The sequence below is a fragment of the Ursus arctos genome, unplaced genomic scaffold (genome assembly GCF_023065955.2).
Source record: "Ursus arctos isolate Adak ecotype North America unplaced genomic scaffold, UrsArc2.0 scaffold_2, whole genome shotgun sequence".
Taxonomy (NCBI): domain Eukaryota; kingdom Metazoa; phylum Chordata; class Mammalia; order Carnivora; family Ursidae; genus Ursus; species Ursus arctos.
The window spans coordinates 40,502,506-40,517,460 of record NW_026622874.1 but is presented as its reverse complement, the minus strand read 5'-3'; the positions used below and the strand labels follow the sequence as shown (position 1 = coordinate 40,517,460).

Below are 14,955 nucleotides of genomic sequence, written 5' to 3'. Positions count from 1 at the left end.
AGCAGAGCTGAGGCGCTGAATAGCTTGCATTTTTCTAGTCTGCCCTAAAATCCCTCCCTCCATCGTACTTTCTTCCCATAATGGTGCCTGCTGAACCCCTTGGCTTCTCTTTAAGTTCTCTGTGTCCGTCTTAACTTTAGTCAACACTAAACCATTCCCTTCGATACCAATACTGTGGTAACACATACTAATCACCGATGTGTCTGACACCATGCTAGCGACCAGATGCATGTTATCCTGGTTACTCTTCATGACAATCCTATGGGGCAGGTCATATACCTGCTTTACGGAGGAGATGGAGGTTTTCATACACTAAATGACTTGCCCAAGGTCACTCAGGAGCCCATATTTAATTCGAGGCTGCCTACCTCAGAGTGCCCACTCTTCTCTTCCTTGTCTCCTTGCTGGGTGAATTCTACGTGGCAAGCTACAATCTCAGACCAGCTTCCCCCTGCCGCTCAGCAGGTCAGGGGACATCTGGCATAGGTTCAAAGGCTACCAAACCACTGGAGGAATCACTAGAACAAAAAGTAGTTATGGGGTGGCCCTACCACTACAAGGGACATGCAGCCAAGCAATTCCAAAGTCAAGCAGACTTGGCTTTTTCACTGCCTTGTGTCTCTCTGTCCAGCCCTGTACTCAGGAAGGACCTTATCTTCCTTCCGTCTCACTTTCTGTTTCTTTGTAGAATCACTCAGCCTAGCTGTCCTTTGTTCAGCATGTGTCTCACTTTGACTTTATATCCCTTCCAGCTGGCTTCATGCTTGGGTCAGCCCCATTCATTCCACCTTGGATTGAGGAGAAGGGGTCGATCTCCATGTGAGTTCTGGCGAGCTTTGCTGGGTTTCATAGCCCTGGATGGTTCTCAGAACTCCCACTCATTCACCTGTATTCACATCCACCACTGGCCACAAAGCTTAAGTGGCTTGAATCACTCAAACTTCTCCCATTGAGAAAACAAGTCTACGTGCATGTTCCCCTGAATAGTTTATCTAACACAAAGCGAGGCGCTTGGACCAGATGGTCTCTAAGGGACCTTCTGGCTCGGACATACTCTAGCTTCAAGAATACTTCCATAACAGATTACCTGAAATCCAATTTAGAGAAAGGCACATTCCACACCAATGCTCTGGGGTTCCTGACACATGGTGGTTAGCCCCATTATTTTGAAAACAAACAATGTCTCGAATCCAACAAAGCTCCCCTGCTTCCTTGGGCAGTAAATCTCTCTGGCAGAATCTCAGTGTGGCTCTAGCTGCTTGATGCCAAGTTAGAGCCTTTGCCTCTCTCCGAGGCTCTCCCTCCCTCTTCCCCTCCGCCACTCCAGACAGCGATCATTGTTTATATTAGCACATCACAGTGCAGACACTTCCTATCTATTCGAGGCCACAATGACTGCCCTGGGGACCTGCAGACTCAGCTTCCGAGGCATAACTGATGATGGGGGCCAGCTGCCTCGCCAAAGCCAGCAAATGACTGTTCCCTCTGGCTGCTCAAGGAAAACAAGACATTCTTGAGCCATGGTGGGGGGAGGCGGGGGCTCAGGTGTGGAAATAGCCAATTACCCTACTAATCAGCTTGAGCAACCAGTTGTGCAATGAGTTAGAAATATGTCTCACGGAAACTGTTCCCAGACTTGCAAGCGTGCGGACTGGTGGCCACTGGCTTTGCACGCGCTGCAGGAGAGAAGCCGCCCAGGCAACAGAGACCAGGCGTGGCCCACCTTCCCTTATTCTTACCTTCAAAGAGAACTCAGAGCTGGACTCTTACTCATTTTTCTCAGAGGGCTTTTAAAGAGACATGGGGCTGGTGAAATGGTACCCCCCGTAACTCAGGCTAGATTCCAAGGCAGGCAGGTCACAACCAGACACTTACGACGAGTTAACTAACTATATCACAAAGCTTTCTGCGTCCTTTAAACCGCTAACAGGAACCAGACTCCCTGTTTCCTCCTCACTGTGCGGACTCCCCTCTCCTCGGGTATTTTCCATCCACCCACCACAGATTCCTACGTTTCTATGGGGCCCTCCAAGACGCTCTTTTGGAGTCCTACTCTGGTCTGACCAACCTGTCCAGATTTCAGCAACTGGCGACTTGCACGTTCCGGGAAACACAGCACCACGTGAGCTACCTCAAACTCCCCCACGGGCCACCGTCCTCCCGGAGAGCAGTGTCCGGAAGGGGGCCCCTTGGCACCCTGGTCTGGCCCACTGTCAGCCCTGCCACCGATGTGAGTTAATGAGACACGGTATCAGTCAAGTTAGGCAAACTGGGGTTAGGACAGGCAAGGTTACTCCCAAGGTTACCGCAGCGACTCACCACTGTACATGTCAGGGTGGTTTCTTAAGGACGAGTCATTATAGGGGTTGTCTGCAATAAACAAAAGAGGGTGAGCGAACAGGAGGCCACGGAGAGCTCATGGAGGCATAAACAGGGAGAGAACAACAGAAATGCAAAGCCACAGAAAACGACCGGGGATTTTGCAAAGGAACGACTCGGCATATTTGGAAAGGAAAGGTGCTTGGTGAAGAACAAGCAACATAAAACAGCCCAAAAAAGGGAAGAAAAGGTTAAATCCTGCAAAAGAAGGCAATAATAAAAGAAATTTCTTTTTAATGAAAGAAATTAGGCTTGACCTTTAATGGCTTGATCCTACTGTATTTCAAACAAATAAGGATTAGTGGTATCCCGAAGCGGTCTTTTGAACAACTTCCCATCAAAATCCTCAGTTCCCAGGACTCTGGATCAGGCCAGCTCCCAGGGCAGCTAAAGAGAAAGGAGTGTGAGTGAGCCCCGAGGCAAGGAGCAAAGCCCTCCCTGGGCAGAAGCTAAGGTGCAAAGGGGGGAGGTCAGTGAGAGAAGACAGTCCAAGAGATACAGTTCATCAACTGAGAGAGAGGGACAGAGGGACCCTTGGCAGCGCCCAGCGATCGTGGGCCGACCAGCAGCAAGCAGCCCCCCACCTGACCAGCCCCCCCCCGACCAGTGGGCACCACCCTGGTCTCTGAGATGTCTCTGGTGGCAAAGCCCTCCTGGGGAGGCCGGGAGTGCTCCAGGGAGGCAGAAAGAGCCAGATTGTGGTTCAGATTTTTCGAAACAGAAAGGGAGCCTGGACAGGAGAGAGGGAGTGTATGGGCTCAGTGTTCTACACTTGGATGGGAAAGGCCCATGGACTAAGCTGGAGGTTCAGAGCTCCTAGACTGGCTTGGGCTGAAGTCATTCCTTAAGGAGCAGACGGGTGCCTTTGGTTCCAATGTTAGGTAATTAAGACTGCTGGGCATTTAATCCTCAGTGAAAGACGTTCTGGAATAGGGCACTTAGGCCTGCCAAGACTAGGCTTTTCATTCTTCTACCGCTATCCCTGTCCAGCTACCGGGTTCAAGTTTTGACGGCACCCGCAGGGGGTGGGGGATGGCACAGCCGAGTGGAAGCCAAGCAGACAGCCCTGAGAAGCCGGACACGGTCCAAGCAAGCATCTGAGGGAGGTAAGGCGCCGTGCCGAGTATTTGCATGTTTGAAGACAGATCAACTCCTGTTAAAACCGATCTCAGAGGCCGCATGCACTCTTTGCTAGGACCCGTACTGCACGGCTTCCCCAACGTGCTTAAAGCCCCGTAGGGAGGTTTGTATTACTCAGAACTATCCCTTAAGATGGAGTGTGTTGCAAGACCGAGCCTGTCTGGGAAGTCAGCTTGGGTTCGTCGGAGCTAAGGGTGGGAACCAACCTGCCGTGGAATGGAGAGGCAGGGTGGCAGAAGGGAGGAGGGGCTGAGGATGCCCTCGGGAGGGAGGGGACATTCCTCTCTGGGGGGAGGACAGGGGCACACAGCTTAAAGGGCCTTGGCTTCATGCTCCCAAGCTCCCACGCCACCAGGTGAAATAGAACTGCTCTCTTTCCAGAGAAGAGACCCAAGCCTGGAACTGATCTCCCAGTTTGTGAATTCTAGAAGCAGCCTGTCTGAGGAATTCAGGGAGACTTCCTGCCTCCTAAGAGGGGCACTTAGACAGCAGACACGAAGAGGAAGCAGGGCTAGTGCTCCGCAGTCTGCCCTCCCCTCGCCATGCTCACCAGAGGGACATGTTCCGGTGCGGGCAAAGCGGGACAGGTGCGTCAGCTCTCTGTAAGTCTCACTCCCCTGTTTGTCTTTGACGGCATCCCAAAACAAATTTTAAAAATAGTTTCGGATCGCCCAGCGTTTTATATTCGATAACTTTCTCCCCTACATTTCCTTAAATGTAGGTAAATGCGATTGGCGTCTTCCCCCAAGGGGCAAACTGTGACGGAAACCCTCGGTGAGGAGACGTTGAAGCGGTCCCAGCTTGGCTGTTTTGCCTCCCACCCCCAGACCTGGTTCTGAAGGTACAAGGAAGAGCCTGTGTCCTTTCCAGGCAGGAAAGCAGAGAGAGCACAACTGTGCTATTTTAAACAACTGTACCCAATTCGGGGCTGGCTCAGATGCCCAGAACTTGCTCCTGGCCAAAGCTGCCCCTGGGAGAACTCCAGGAAGCAGACAGGGCTCTGTTCCCATCACCTGGGGGAGGTCCCTGCATTTGGAGCAAAGAGTTTTCAGTGGAGTGGGGGGACCCAGAAATGAAGCAGAAACAAACAGCCCTTACCTCCTCTGGTAGAGAAAAGGATGTTTCTGGAAAGCCCAATTTCTAAATGTTGTTGAAAATCTCTAACTGCCCAATTCCCCTAAGGAAGGCTCCTTAGCACCTCCACCTCCCTGCCTCTACCCTGTGTGACCTTGAAGGCCTCTGCCCAGGACCGCAGAAGGTCACCTGACTCAGTCCCCAAACAGGAGTCTGACTTTAAGCATCGCACTGGGCAGGCAGAGAGGAAGCCGGGTGATGGCACTGAGGACCGTCCAGGGATCAGCTCAGCGAGCGTCTTCCTCGATGCTCCTGCCGCCCTCACCGCCCCATGCTGCCAGCCCAATCCTGGCTCCGGAGGCCACTCTGAGGTCCTGGGCAGCCCACACTGTCCTCCGCAGCTCAGCCAGCTGGCAGGCGATCGCTCCTGACGTGCATTGAGACACTTCAGACAACCCAACTTTCTTCTCCAAGGGTCCCCTCTGGGCCTGGGTCCGGAATAAGAAGGCCAGCGAGGGGACAGCAAAGTAGACCGAAGCTGGGTCTACTGCCAAGAGCATGTGGGGGATTATCCCGGGGGTTTCCGGCCATCCTGTTGGTTAGCAAATTGCGGGCAGCCCGACTCCAATTCAGAAGAGCCGTGTGGGAAGCTGCAGAAGTGGGGGTGCCAGAGGAGGGTCGATGGGGTCCCGAGAGAGGGAAGATGGGAGGCAGAAAGAAGAAAGGAAGAAGGAGGGAGGGAAATAAGAAAGAGGTGAGAAAGCAAAGGGAAGACAATGAAAAGGAGAGAAAAAACTCCCACACAGGAGAAGGGGAACAAGAAGGAAGCTGCCTCTTGTGGGTCCACCTCGATGCCGGGTGGAGACGGAGTGTGGGGCTGGGGCTCTCAGCACCACCTGCTTCCGTCACTGGCAGGGGCAGCTGAGGAAAGAAGACCAGGCTCCCAGCTGTCCTGACTGAGGAGCAAGCTCTCCTGGCCTCTCCCCCCAGAGACGTGTGGGCTCGGGGATGCCGGGGTTCAGGCTCTCTTCTGCGACCTGGGGCAGCTGCCAGCGCCCACATGGTGCCCTTTGCTTGGCTTCCCCCACAACCACCACTGTCCCTGGTGTGGAAAACAGCAGCCACAGCTGACTCAGACTGACCAAGGTCTTTTGGGGGGGAGGGGGCTCCTCTATAGAAGGCCTGTTATGAATCCACAGTGCGAACGAGCACAGCCACCTGGAATTCAGTGTCCTAGGCAGGCTGAGGACTCACAGCCAGAGCTCCAGGCTGGCGAGTCCCCGGCAAGCAGCGTGTCTGGGAACTGACTACTCGGTTCTCTCCTCTGCGGAGGGCTACCCACACTATCCTGGGTCAGGCAACGCTGACTCCCCTTGGTACCAGCCAACAGAATCAGGAAATACAAATGAAAACAAATAAAACTAGAACGTAAATCTGCAGCTAGCAAATGTGGTCAACCCATGTGGTCCAGCATCAAACACAGTTCATGTTGGGGTCCCTACTCATGCGGATATTCTGTACGGTGGCTTTATTTCTAGAAGTACAGACAACCAAACGGGGCCTAGATAGAAAGGAAAATCTTAAGCTGAGGGCCCGGGAGAGATGCCGGGTGACCACTGAAAGCAGTGCTTCTCCGATGCTGCTGTGTCCCGAGCACCTGGAGAGCTAAGGGAAGACACGGAGGCTGGGACCGTGGAGGCAGGTTCGGGGCTGGGCCGGGGATGGCTGCCCCATTGGCCAGATGATTGGGACCGACCCCAAAGCTTGAGAAGCACTGACTCAGAGTAGGACCAAGTTTAGCTCAAGGCTTCAGAGTCAAGAGAGGTGGTTTCAGAGCCGCCGAAGTAGCTCAGGTGCCGTGAGCTGGAAGGATGTCTGGGTCAGCCTCGGGCGCAAGGCTGCCCCCGACACAGGTACCCGGGGCTCCTCGGGCGCCGTGGGCTGGAAGGATGTCTGGGTCAGCCTCGGGCGCAAGGCTGCCCCCGACACAGGTACCCGGGGCTCCTCGGGCGCCGTGGGCTGGAAGGATGTCTGGGTCAGCCTCGGGCGCAAGGCTGCCCCCGACACAGGTACCCGGGGCTCCTCGGGCGCTGTGAGCTGGAAGGATGTCTGGGTCAGCCTCGGGGACAAGGCTGCCCCCGACACAGGTACCCGGGGCTCCTCGGGCACCGTGAGCTGGAAGGATGTCTGGGTCAGCCTCGGGGGCCCCCGACACAGGTACCCGGGGCTCCTCGGGCGCCGTGGGCTTCCGCCCCTGGCTCCCAGCCCCGGGCCGGGACCCGCACTTACTGGTGAGGACCCTGAGGGTGAAGGCGTTCTTCTGCTGGATGGTGTGGGTGAAGTGGAAACGCGCGTTGCAGCTGTAGTCTGTCTGTGTGTCCTGGAGCATCACGTTGGAGAAATACAGGTCGCCGTTATGGCCCTGAGAGACGCGCTTGTCTTGCGTGATGGGCTCCATGGCTGTAAGGAAGCAGACGTACAGACGGAGGTTAGCGGTCGCGGTCACAGGAGTGACCGTCGTGATCGGTCTGGCGACTGAGCACCTGCAGAGCACTGGGTGGGGCCAGGAGCTCAATATGATTCCGTCTCATCCTCTCAACTCTGAGGGAAGGTTATTCCCATTTTACAGATAAGAAAGCAGTGGATTTAACGTGTCCTGGGTTGAAAAGCAGTGAGGGAAGAGGAGGATTTAGATTCGGACCGTCTGCCCCCCACGCCCACACTCGGTGACCAGACTTTTCTAGCTCCTATTCACGTCACGAAAGCTCCGATGGGCCCCGAACCGAAGGGAGGGAGCACAATCCTTCAGAGGCTCCCCAAGCCAGGAGTCAAATTCACTTGTTTTCTTTTTTACGCCCTCACTCCCACCAGGAAAGAGAAAGGCCCTGCCAATTATAATTGTAAGGTACGTACTGATCAATGATGCACACCATCGATTTTGTAGGAAGCTTTCTAATTTTTGAGATATTAAAAGGTGAACATGGTGCTTTTTAGAATTAATGACATCATGGGAGCAGCTGAGGATGTGGACTACATTATCTATGATTTTCGAAGCATCAGATGTCAATTCAAATGATCAGGTCTGCAGGTTACTGGGTTCGTCAAAGCGTATTTGTCAGGCTGACCATTCATAGCTGACTCCCTCCCATCCCCCACAATTGTTTATTAAGTCACCAGTTTTTAAACGCAAGGTTAATGATGCTGACTTTCCAACGATGGGCTGATCAGTTCTTCAAATAACTTATTATCAAAGATTACCTGCAGGCCTACTGTGTGCCAGGCACTGTGCCCAGGATTGATGAAAGAGTGATGAGTAAGACAAGTTCCTGCCCTCAAGGAGCCTGCAGCCAAAAGAGGCGGTAGATGAAGAAATCACTGCTACGCAATGTGGTGAGTGGGAAGCCCGGATCAGAAGGGGATGAGCTGAGAGGAGGAGCACAGAGTCCCTGCCAGGGGGCCCTGAGCTCCGCCTTGGAGGCTCCATGACACCGGACAGAAGAGACAGGGGCCCTAGGAGGTTTCCAAGCAGCAGGAACAGTGGGTGCTAAAGGTTAAGAACACACAGCCGGGGCAGGGGGTAGGAGAAAGGCCAGGGAGGCAGAGGGAACTAGATCAGGAAGGGAAAGAAGTCTGGACCTTGTCCGAGGTGATGGAGGAGCCAGTAAAGGGCGGGGAGCATATGAATGAAATGATCAGATTTATGTTTTTAGAAAGACCGGGAGGCCAGTTACAGATGATTACTGCCACCTAGGGAAAAGCTGGTGGTGGCCTGCACTGGGGAGATGCCAGCAATGATGGAAAGAGGAGGGTCATGAGATCTGCTCAGGAGGCAGCGTTGACATAAGGTGGTGACAGGTGTGATTCAAGGGACGAGAAAGTCTGAACGGTTAGTGAACCCACCAACCCTCCAGCCTGTGGCCAGGCAGCCTTCCCCACGCACATGCACCGGGATGACAAAGAGCGAGACAAGGGGTGAGCACAAAGCCATACTCTCTCTGCAAAACAGCTCACTACCCTGCCTCTTTTGGAAACAGGCTGGTAAAAACTCAGGGATGGAGGATGATGGATGCTAAGCAGGCAGGCAGATCTATAGACTGACCGATGGATGGATAGACGAGGGGGAGGGGGGCACGTATAGAGGAGGGGGAGGGAAACCAGGAAGACACAGATAGCTAGCAATGCTCTGGGCACCTTTATAACACGCCCCCACTTACTCCGATTGAAAACGTGGGAAGAAACTGAGATCCAGAGTGGTTAAATGACTCAGTCCAAAATGAAACAGGACAAGCTCTCAGTGACAATACTTTGCCCCTGCTACAAACATCCCGTCTCCCTGTCGCTCCTTTATCAAAGGTTTCATTCCTGTGGCCTCTCTGTCCTTGGAGGGCAGCACTTAGTAAATCCAAACTGACCAAATTGTCAATTGGCTTATTGACAGTTTCTCCTCTTCCTCTTCTTTCCTTTCTTCGTGCTGTTCTTCATCACCAATATTACTCAGCACTTACTGTGTGTCTGGTTCTGTTATCAGTACTTTGGATGTATTAACTCATTTATCCTCACAATGATCCTATTAGATAAGTACAAGTATTAGCCCTATTTTTTTTTTCCAGAGGAGCCAACTGAGGACCAGAGATGTTAAGCAACTTGCTCAAGATCACACAGCTAATAGCAGCTGGGCTAGGAAAACGGCCTGAGCCGCCTCTCGATGTGTTTTCAGTCGTGTGGCCCCCTTGCACCTGCTTCTCACAAGTCAAGGTCTTCCAGCCTTGGGCAAGCCCCTCCCATTTGTCACACCCGCCCCACTCCCTAAGAGGAAAGTAGAAATCAAACGCCAGGCCCCCAAGACTCACAGCTGCTCATCCAGAAGATGACTGGGGACGGAAGTCCGGGTGGGGGGTTGCACTGCAGCGTCAGGGGAGCGCCCTCTTGAACCACGACAGGGTCTAGGTTTTCCTTGGGCCACAGGGGGGACTCTGGGGAGAATCAGACAGAAGAGCATGAAGCGGGGGTGATGGAGGGCAAGGAGCCAGGAGCTCAGCTAGAGGCAGGCATACAAGGAGGAAAAGCAGAAGGGCAAATGGGGAAAACAAGGGAGCGGGCGGAGACGGTCCGTGAGTCTGGGCCAGGTGCAGCAAGAGAAGACAGGCCTTCTCTCTCCTTCCTCTCCTCCCGTGCCCGGAGTGCCGGTGAAGTTCAAGACTCTGGCTTGGAAGCCTCCTTTCCAAGGAATCTTTTTGAGCAGGGCCAGGTGTCGCCCTGCTCAGAGGCAGAGCAGTGAGCAGGACATGCAGGGCACCAAGGCACCGATCGGCCAAGGGCAGGGGCGGCCCTTCTGGAAAGACCCTCCATGCCCGCCCCTCCCCTCCCCCCGGCTCCAGGAGCAGGGCATGCCAGTCCCACCGCGCTACTCACTGGACACCTGCAGGCGGATCCTATTGGACAGGGCCGTGCCAAATTTGTTGCGGGCGAAACACTGGTACTCCCCCTCATAGTCCTCGGGCCGCCCCCCACTGCGGAAGTCGATCACTAGGGTCCCAGACCGCCTCCTCATGGACACCCGGGGGTCCTTGGCGATGTTGAAGAACTTGCTGTTTCGAGTCCAGTGGAAGCTGTGGACAGTGGGGGGTGGGGGGAGAAGCAGGGACAACGGAGAGGACCAGGTTGGGCTCCGGGCTCCAGGCGAGACCCTCAGGGCCATGGTCCCTGGCCCAGTTCCATAACCACACCTCCATACCAGTGCGTCCCCACCCTGGCTAAGGGGCAGCACTAGCTGGGAAGCGGGATAAAATGCAGAGTCCCAGGTCACAGGCACGGGTGAAGCTCTGGGGCGGGTTCCTGACATTAGTGCTTTCACCCAGCCGAGGCAGGCAGTCACGGCTGCAAGTGAGAGGCATCCAAGCAGCCACTGGGGGATTATGTTCTTTGCAGGAGCAGGCAGGGCCTTTGAGTTTTATAAAATCCAGAGTCAGCTGCGGCTTCCGCCCAGGGCATCCCAGCCTCCGACTAGGAATGCAAACCCAAATTCGTATTTCACCGAGCCAAGCACACTAGGCAGCTAGCTCTGGCTCAGGCTATCTGTGCCCCCGCCCAGGGGGTGCAGAGTATAAAGCAGTGGCCGCACACCATAGCCCAGGAGCGGCAGCTTGGAAAGACCCAGCAGCCTTCCTAACACTGATCCCAGGGGTGAAGAGGTTAGAATCTCCTTTTGCTTCCGGGGGTGGGGGATGCATCTGCAGCTGCCCAGGCCAGAACCTTTGGAGAAGCCGGAGCAGTCGTGGCTGCTCAGCGTCATGGAATCACTGTCCCTTCAGAGGAACCATGGTGGGAAGACCAAACTTCAGAAGGCCATCTATGCCCTGCCTGACCCTCCCAGGTGACCTGCTTCTTCCAGCCTGGATGAGAGAGGCCCTGCTTGCTCTCGGGCTCATGCAAACCGGGCGGGGGGTGGGCAGAGGGAGGCTGCCATACACCCGAGGTTCCGCCCTGCCTCGTTGCTCCTAACAGACGCCCTGCATGGGGTCCGGTCATGTCTGGTCTGAACGGTGCAGGCTGTGGCTGCTTTGAAGGTGGGGGACAAAGAGCGAAACATCTCTACATCTCCAGTGTCTTCTGTTTGGTAGAAACAAACCTGGCCTGGGAGGGGGTGGCAGGCAGGCGGGGTGCCATCAGAGGCCTGCGTTTAAATCCAGGCTCTGCCCCCTTTCAAGCGGGGTGACCTTGGCAAAGGTACGTCCTATCTCTGTGCTCCCACTTCACTTCCCTTCATGAGGACGTGGGACCCTCTCTGAAGGGCAGGGAGGTGCTCTAACGAGACGGCGTGGCCAGCAACACCTAGCTCAGCCTGCCCGCCACAGGCCTTCAGCTCTGTCTGCCGACGCCTCATTTGATGCTGATGCGCTCACAAGCCGAGATGCGCTCAGAATGAAAGACTCAACTTAGATAGCAAGAGGAACTTCCGATAAGCTAGGCATGGGCGGTGGGGGGATGTTGGGGACATAAGGCAGCGGAAAGAATGTGTGACACCAACAGTCAGAAAACTTAGTATCTAGTCGTGGCTTCATGGTGTGACCTTAAGCCACTTAAGACTTCTGGACCCCAGCCTCCTCATCAGGAAACTAAATTTCTTAGTTCTCTGAATTGTACTTTCCACCTAGTAGGTATCCAAGAAGTGTCTGCTGGATAATTTAAAATTTTCAGTTGCTTCAACTGTGCTCGGGGGCCAGGGCGTGGTTTCAGTACCTCTTTGCAGGGGTGGGGGGGGTTGGGGAGGCTTGGATTTACCTGCCAGGGCACTCACCTGGGGGCAGGGTTCCCCTTTGCTTCACACTCAATCAAGATGTTATCGCGGGGATCCACGATGTGGTCCTTCACTGACTGCTTGGTGATTGTTGGGGGCTGGGATACTGCAAGAGCACAAACGGGGGGTGGTCAGGGCTTTGGGGCCCTGGCTGGGGGAGTGGCTGAAAGGAAGAGCTTCAGGAGCCACGTGACAAGCAGGCAAGCAGGGGGTGGGCAGTGCCCCATGCCAGGGACCCAGCTCCTTCAACGGGGACGCAGGAAAGGGGGTTATGGCAAGGACTGAGCATAAGAAGAATCCCTTTAAGATCTCATGGAATCCCTACGAGAAACTTCTGTTTTACCCATTCTTCTATCCCAACGCTTAGTACAGTGCTTAGTGCACGAGAGTTCTTGAGACACATTTACTGAACGAATCAAGGAACGCAGAGCAGCTAGCTTTCCAGAACCCTGTGGCCAGGAGTTCTGAGCCCTGAGGGTCAATGGATGGCCAAACTCTGGTGATGCTGGAGCTCAGAGGCTCAAGTCCCCAGGGTCTCGTCCGCATGCCAGAGAGCCAGCTCCTCTCACTCTTGGCCCCCACCTCCAACGTTCCCCGTGGTGCTCCTGTGCCGGCCCCCGGAGCACGGGGAGCAACGGCCCCTCGTACCCACCTGCGCCTCTGCCGTTCCCGGCAACAGGCTGTTCTGGATGAGCGGCTTCCCTGCCCGTGGGGCAAGCGGCCGCACCACCAGGCCTCCGGTGTCAAGAAGTCAAGGCAGGGCGGAGAGGTGGCTAATCCCCCCCACCGGTATCTCCTCACTTGGTCTTCTCCCACCCCTCCTTGCGGCCCTCCTTCCTCCCAGAAGCACAAGTGCAGAGAGGCGCCCGGGGCACTTACGCTCATTCTGAATGCTTGCTGTTAGTTCCGGTGGGTTAGCATTGTGAGGGGAGAAAAGAAGACATCGGTTAGAGGTTATCGCGTCGGGCTACTCGCCCAGGTTGCTGACGCCCCAGCCTACAGAGGGAACGCTGAGGCCAGCCTGGGCAGGGCACGGCGCCTGGGCTCTCTGCTCCTGGCTGCAGGGCTCAGAGGGACAGCCACACAGAGGTGGGGACAGTCCCAGGGAGGGCTTTGTGGAAGAGGTGACACCTTCACAGGGAGCTCAAAGCACACAGCTGAGCAGAAAGGCCAGCCTCTGACCAAATGACGTCACCACGGAAGTCCAAATATCAAAAGTGACAAGGCTGCTTGAAAGAGGCCAGCTCTGAAGACGCTGCCCATCCTCTCTAGACGCCATTGAGGAAAGCGGGCTCCCTGGCCATTGATGTGGGTCTAAGAAGCCTGGGCGGCAGCAGATCTAAACCAGGGCTCCAGAGCAAATCCCCAAGGGCCCAGGCCTCACTCCTCCCACTGCACCTGCCCCTCTGTCACACATGCAAGCACCTTCTTGCCTACCCTATGGAAAATTCTAGGGACCGATGAATCACTGTGGCTCTGCTCGTGGCAGAAGTACATTGTGCTACGGAAATCCCTCTTCCAAACACCTGCAGGGATGAAGCGGAGCCCACCACTCCTTTCTGTGCTTTTAACGGAAAAGATAAAGAAGCAGGTAGCACAAGTCTCCCCCAGCCCTCACCTGAGACGTGCATGGCCCGTGTACAGGTATGAGCAGATTTGAGGGTGGGCTTCTCAAACTGTGACAAATATATGAATCACCTGGGGGGCTGGTCTGGTTAGAATGCAGGCTCCGACTGAGCAGATCCTGCATTTCTGACAAGCCGCCAGGTGGTGCTGATGCTGGTGGGCCGGGTACCACATTACAGACAGCAAGACTTTCGATGGCAATGAACTTTCTGGGGGAGAAGGCCTTGGTTTACAATTTGCAGAAAAGAGAACATGTGTTTCTGTAACTTTGTAAGAGGCCTTTTCTTGATGGTTGTAGCATGAAGCCCTATGCCAGGCTTCTTCTACGCGGGCGCTGATGTCAGGGACGGGTTGGTGTTGTGGGCTGACTTTTTCAGGGGAAAGCAGAGGCTGCGGGTGAGCTCAGGTGACCTCGAAGCTTCCTGAATCAGCCACAGTGAGATGTGGAAAAGGAGCTTAGGGGCCCAGGGAGGGGGCGGCGTGGAGAAGGCAGAGTTAAGGCAGGACCAAGAGGTTCCAGTAGAGTCCAGAGATAGAAGACAGGCATCAGGGAGGAAAGGCGGAGTGTGGCAGGAAGGAGTCCCTGCCATGCACATGCTGTCAGTAAGTGTGAGTCTTGAGTAAGACGCACTAAAAGGTTCAGAATAATTCTTTCAAGTGGGCCAGGCTCGTGTGACCTGCTGGGGCACAGAAAAGTCATTTTATCTGCTTTACCGTTTGCCTGGGTGCAGCCTTGAAAAAAAAAAAAAGCAATGAATGGTCCCAGGGAAAAGCAGAAATCTGTGGTTTCTGAACACATCCTCCCTGGAGCTCCCCACAGTGGCATCTTCACCCATATAAGATTTTCCTGTCAGGGGCCCGAGAAAGGTAATTCTGGAAAGCCAGTGTAACTGGGCATGGAGGGCAGGTGGGGAGAAGAGGCCATTTTCAGGAGAAGCAGGGGTGACACTTGACCTATTTCTTTGGACCACCAGCCCAGGCCTGCGGTTTCTTCATCTCAAGACACAGTTGATTCTTCTCGGGTCCCCACACACCATGGAGGGCTCTGTCCTTGCCCTGGCAGAGGCTCTGCTTTGCCCACATGGCCTTTAAGCCTCTCTTTTAAAAAAATCAAGTGCTGGCTCAATGGAAAGAGCCCTAGACATTATCCAGGGAATCTCAGATTCTTAGAAGGGAAGTCACTCAGTTAAGGGCACATAGGAAATTTGCTGTAGAACTGGGATGCGGACCAGCTCTCCTGTAGTCTGGTCTAGAGCTCTTTTTACAAATCTATCCTTGGCCAGAGAGGTGGATTGGCCAGGTGGGCCCCAGCACGCTCTTCTCGTTGACATTCCGGACAAAGGTGAGTAAGAGGGCAGGTCATGGGGGAATGGAGACTCTCAGAGCTGGCCAGATGCTCCCCAGCACCACAGTGAAATCAGGCCAGGGCCCTCTTGAAG

The 14,955-nt window shown here is 54.7% G+C and overlaps 1 protein-coding gene across 6 annotated transcripts in view; it reads right to left on the bottom strand.

Moving 5' to 3' along the window:
* Positions 1-14,955, bottom strand: part of NFASC (neurofascin) — a 95,667-nt gene that overhangs the window by 54,018 nt on the left and 26,694 nt on the right. For 2 of the 6 annotated variants that reach the window (XM_057315326.1, XM_057315329.1), the window contains exons 3-8: positions 12,770-12,787; positions 11,891-11,996; positions 10,006-10,202; positions 9,444-9,566; positions 6,883-7,053; positions 2,320-2,370 (exon numbers count right to left, since the gene is read on the bottom strand). In XM_057315326.1, the coding sequence (XP_057171309.1) occupies positions 2,320-2,370; positions 6,883-7,053; positions 9,444-9,566; positions 10,006-10,202; positions 11,891-11,996; positions 12,770-12,787 (666 nt within the window). The remainder of the gene's footprint in view (positions 1-2,319; positions 2,371-6,882; positions 7,054-9,443; positions 9,567-10,005; positions 10,203-11,890; positions 11,997-12,769; positions 12,788-14,955) is intronic. The other 4 variants (XM_057315325.1, XM_057315328.1, XM_057315330.1 and 1 more) reach the window with 3 other exon arrangements.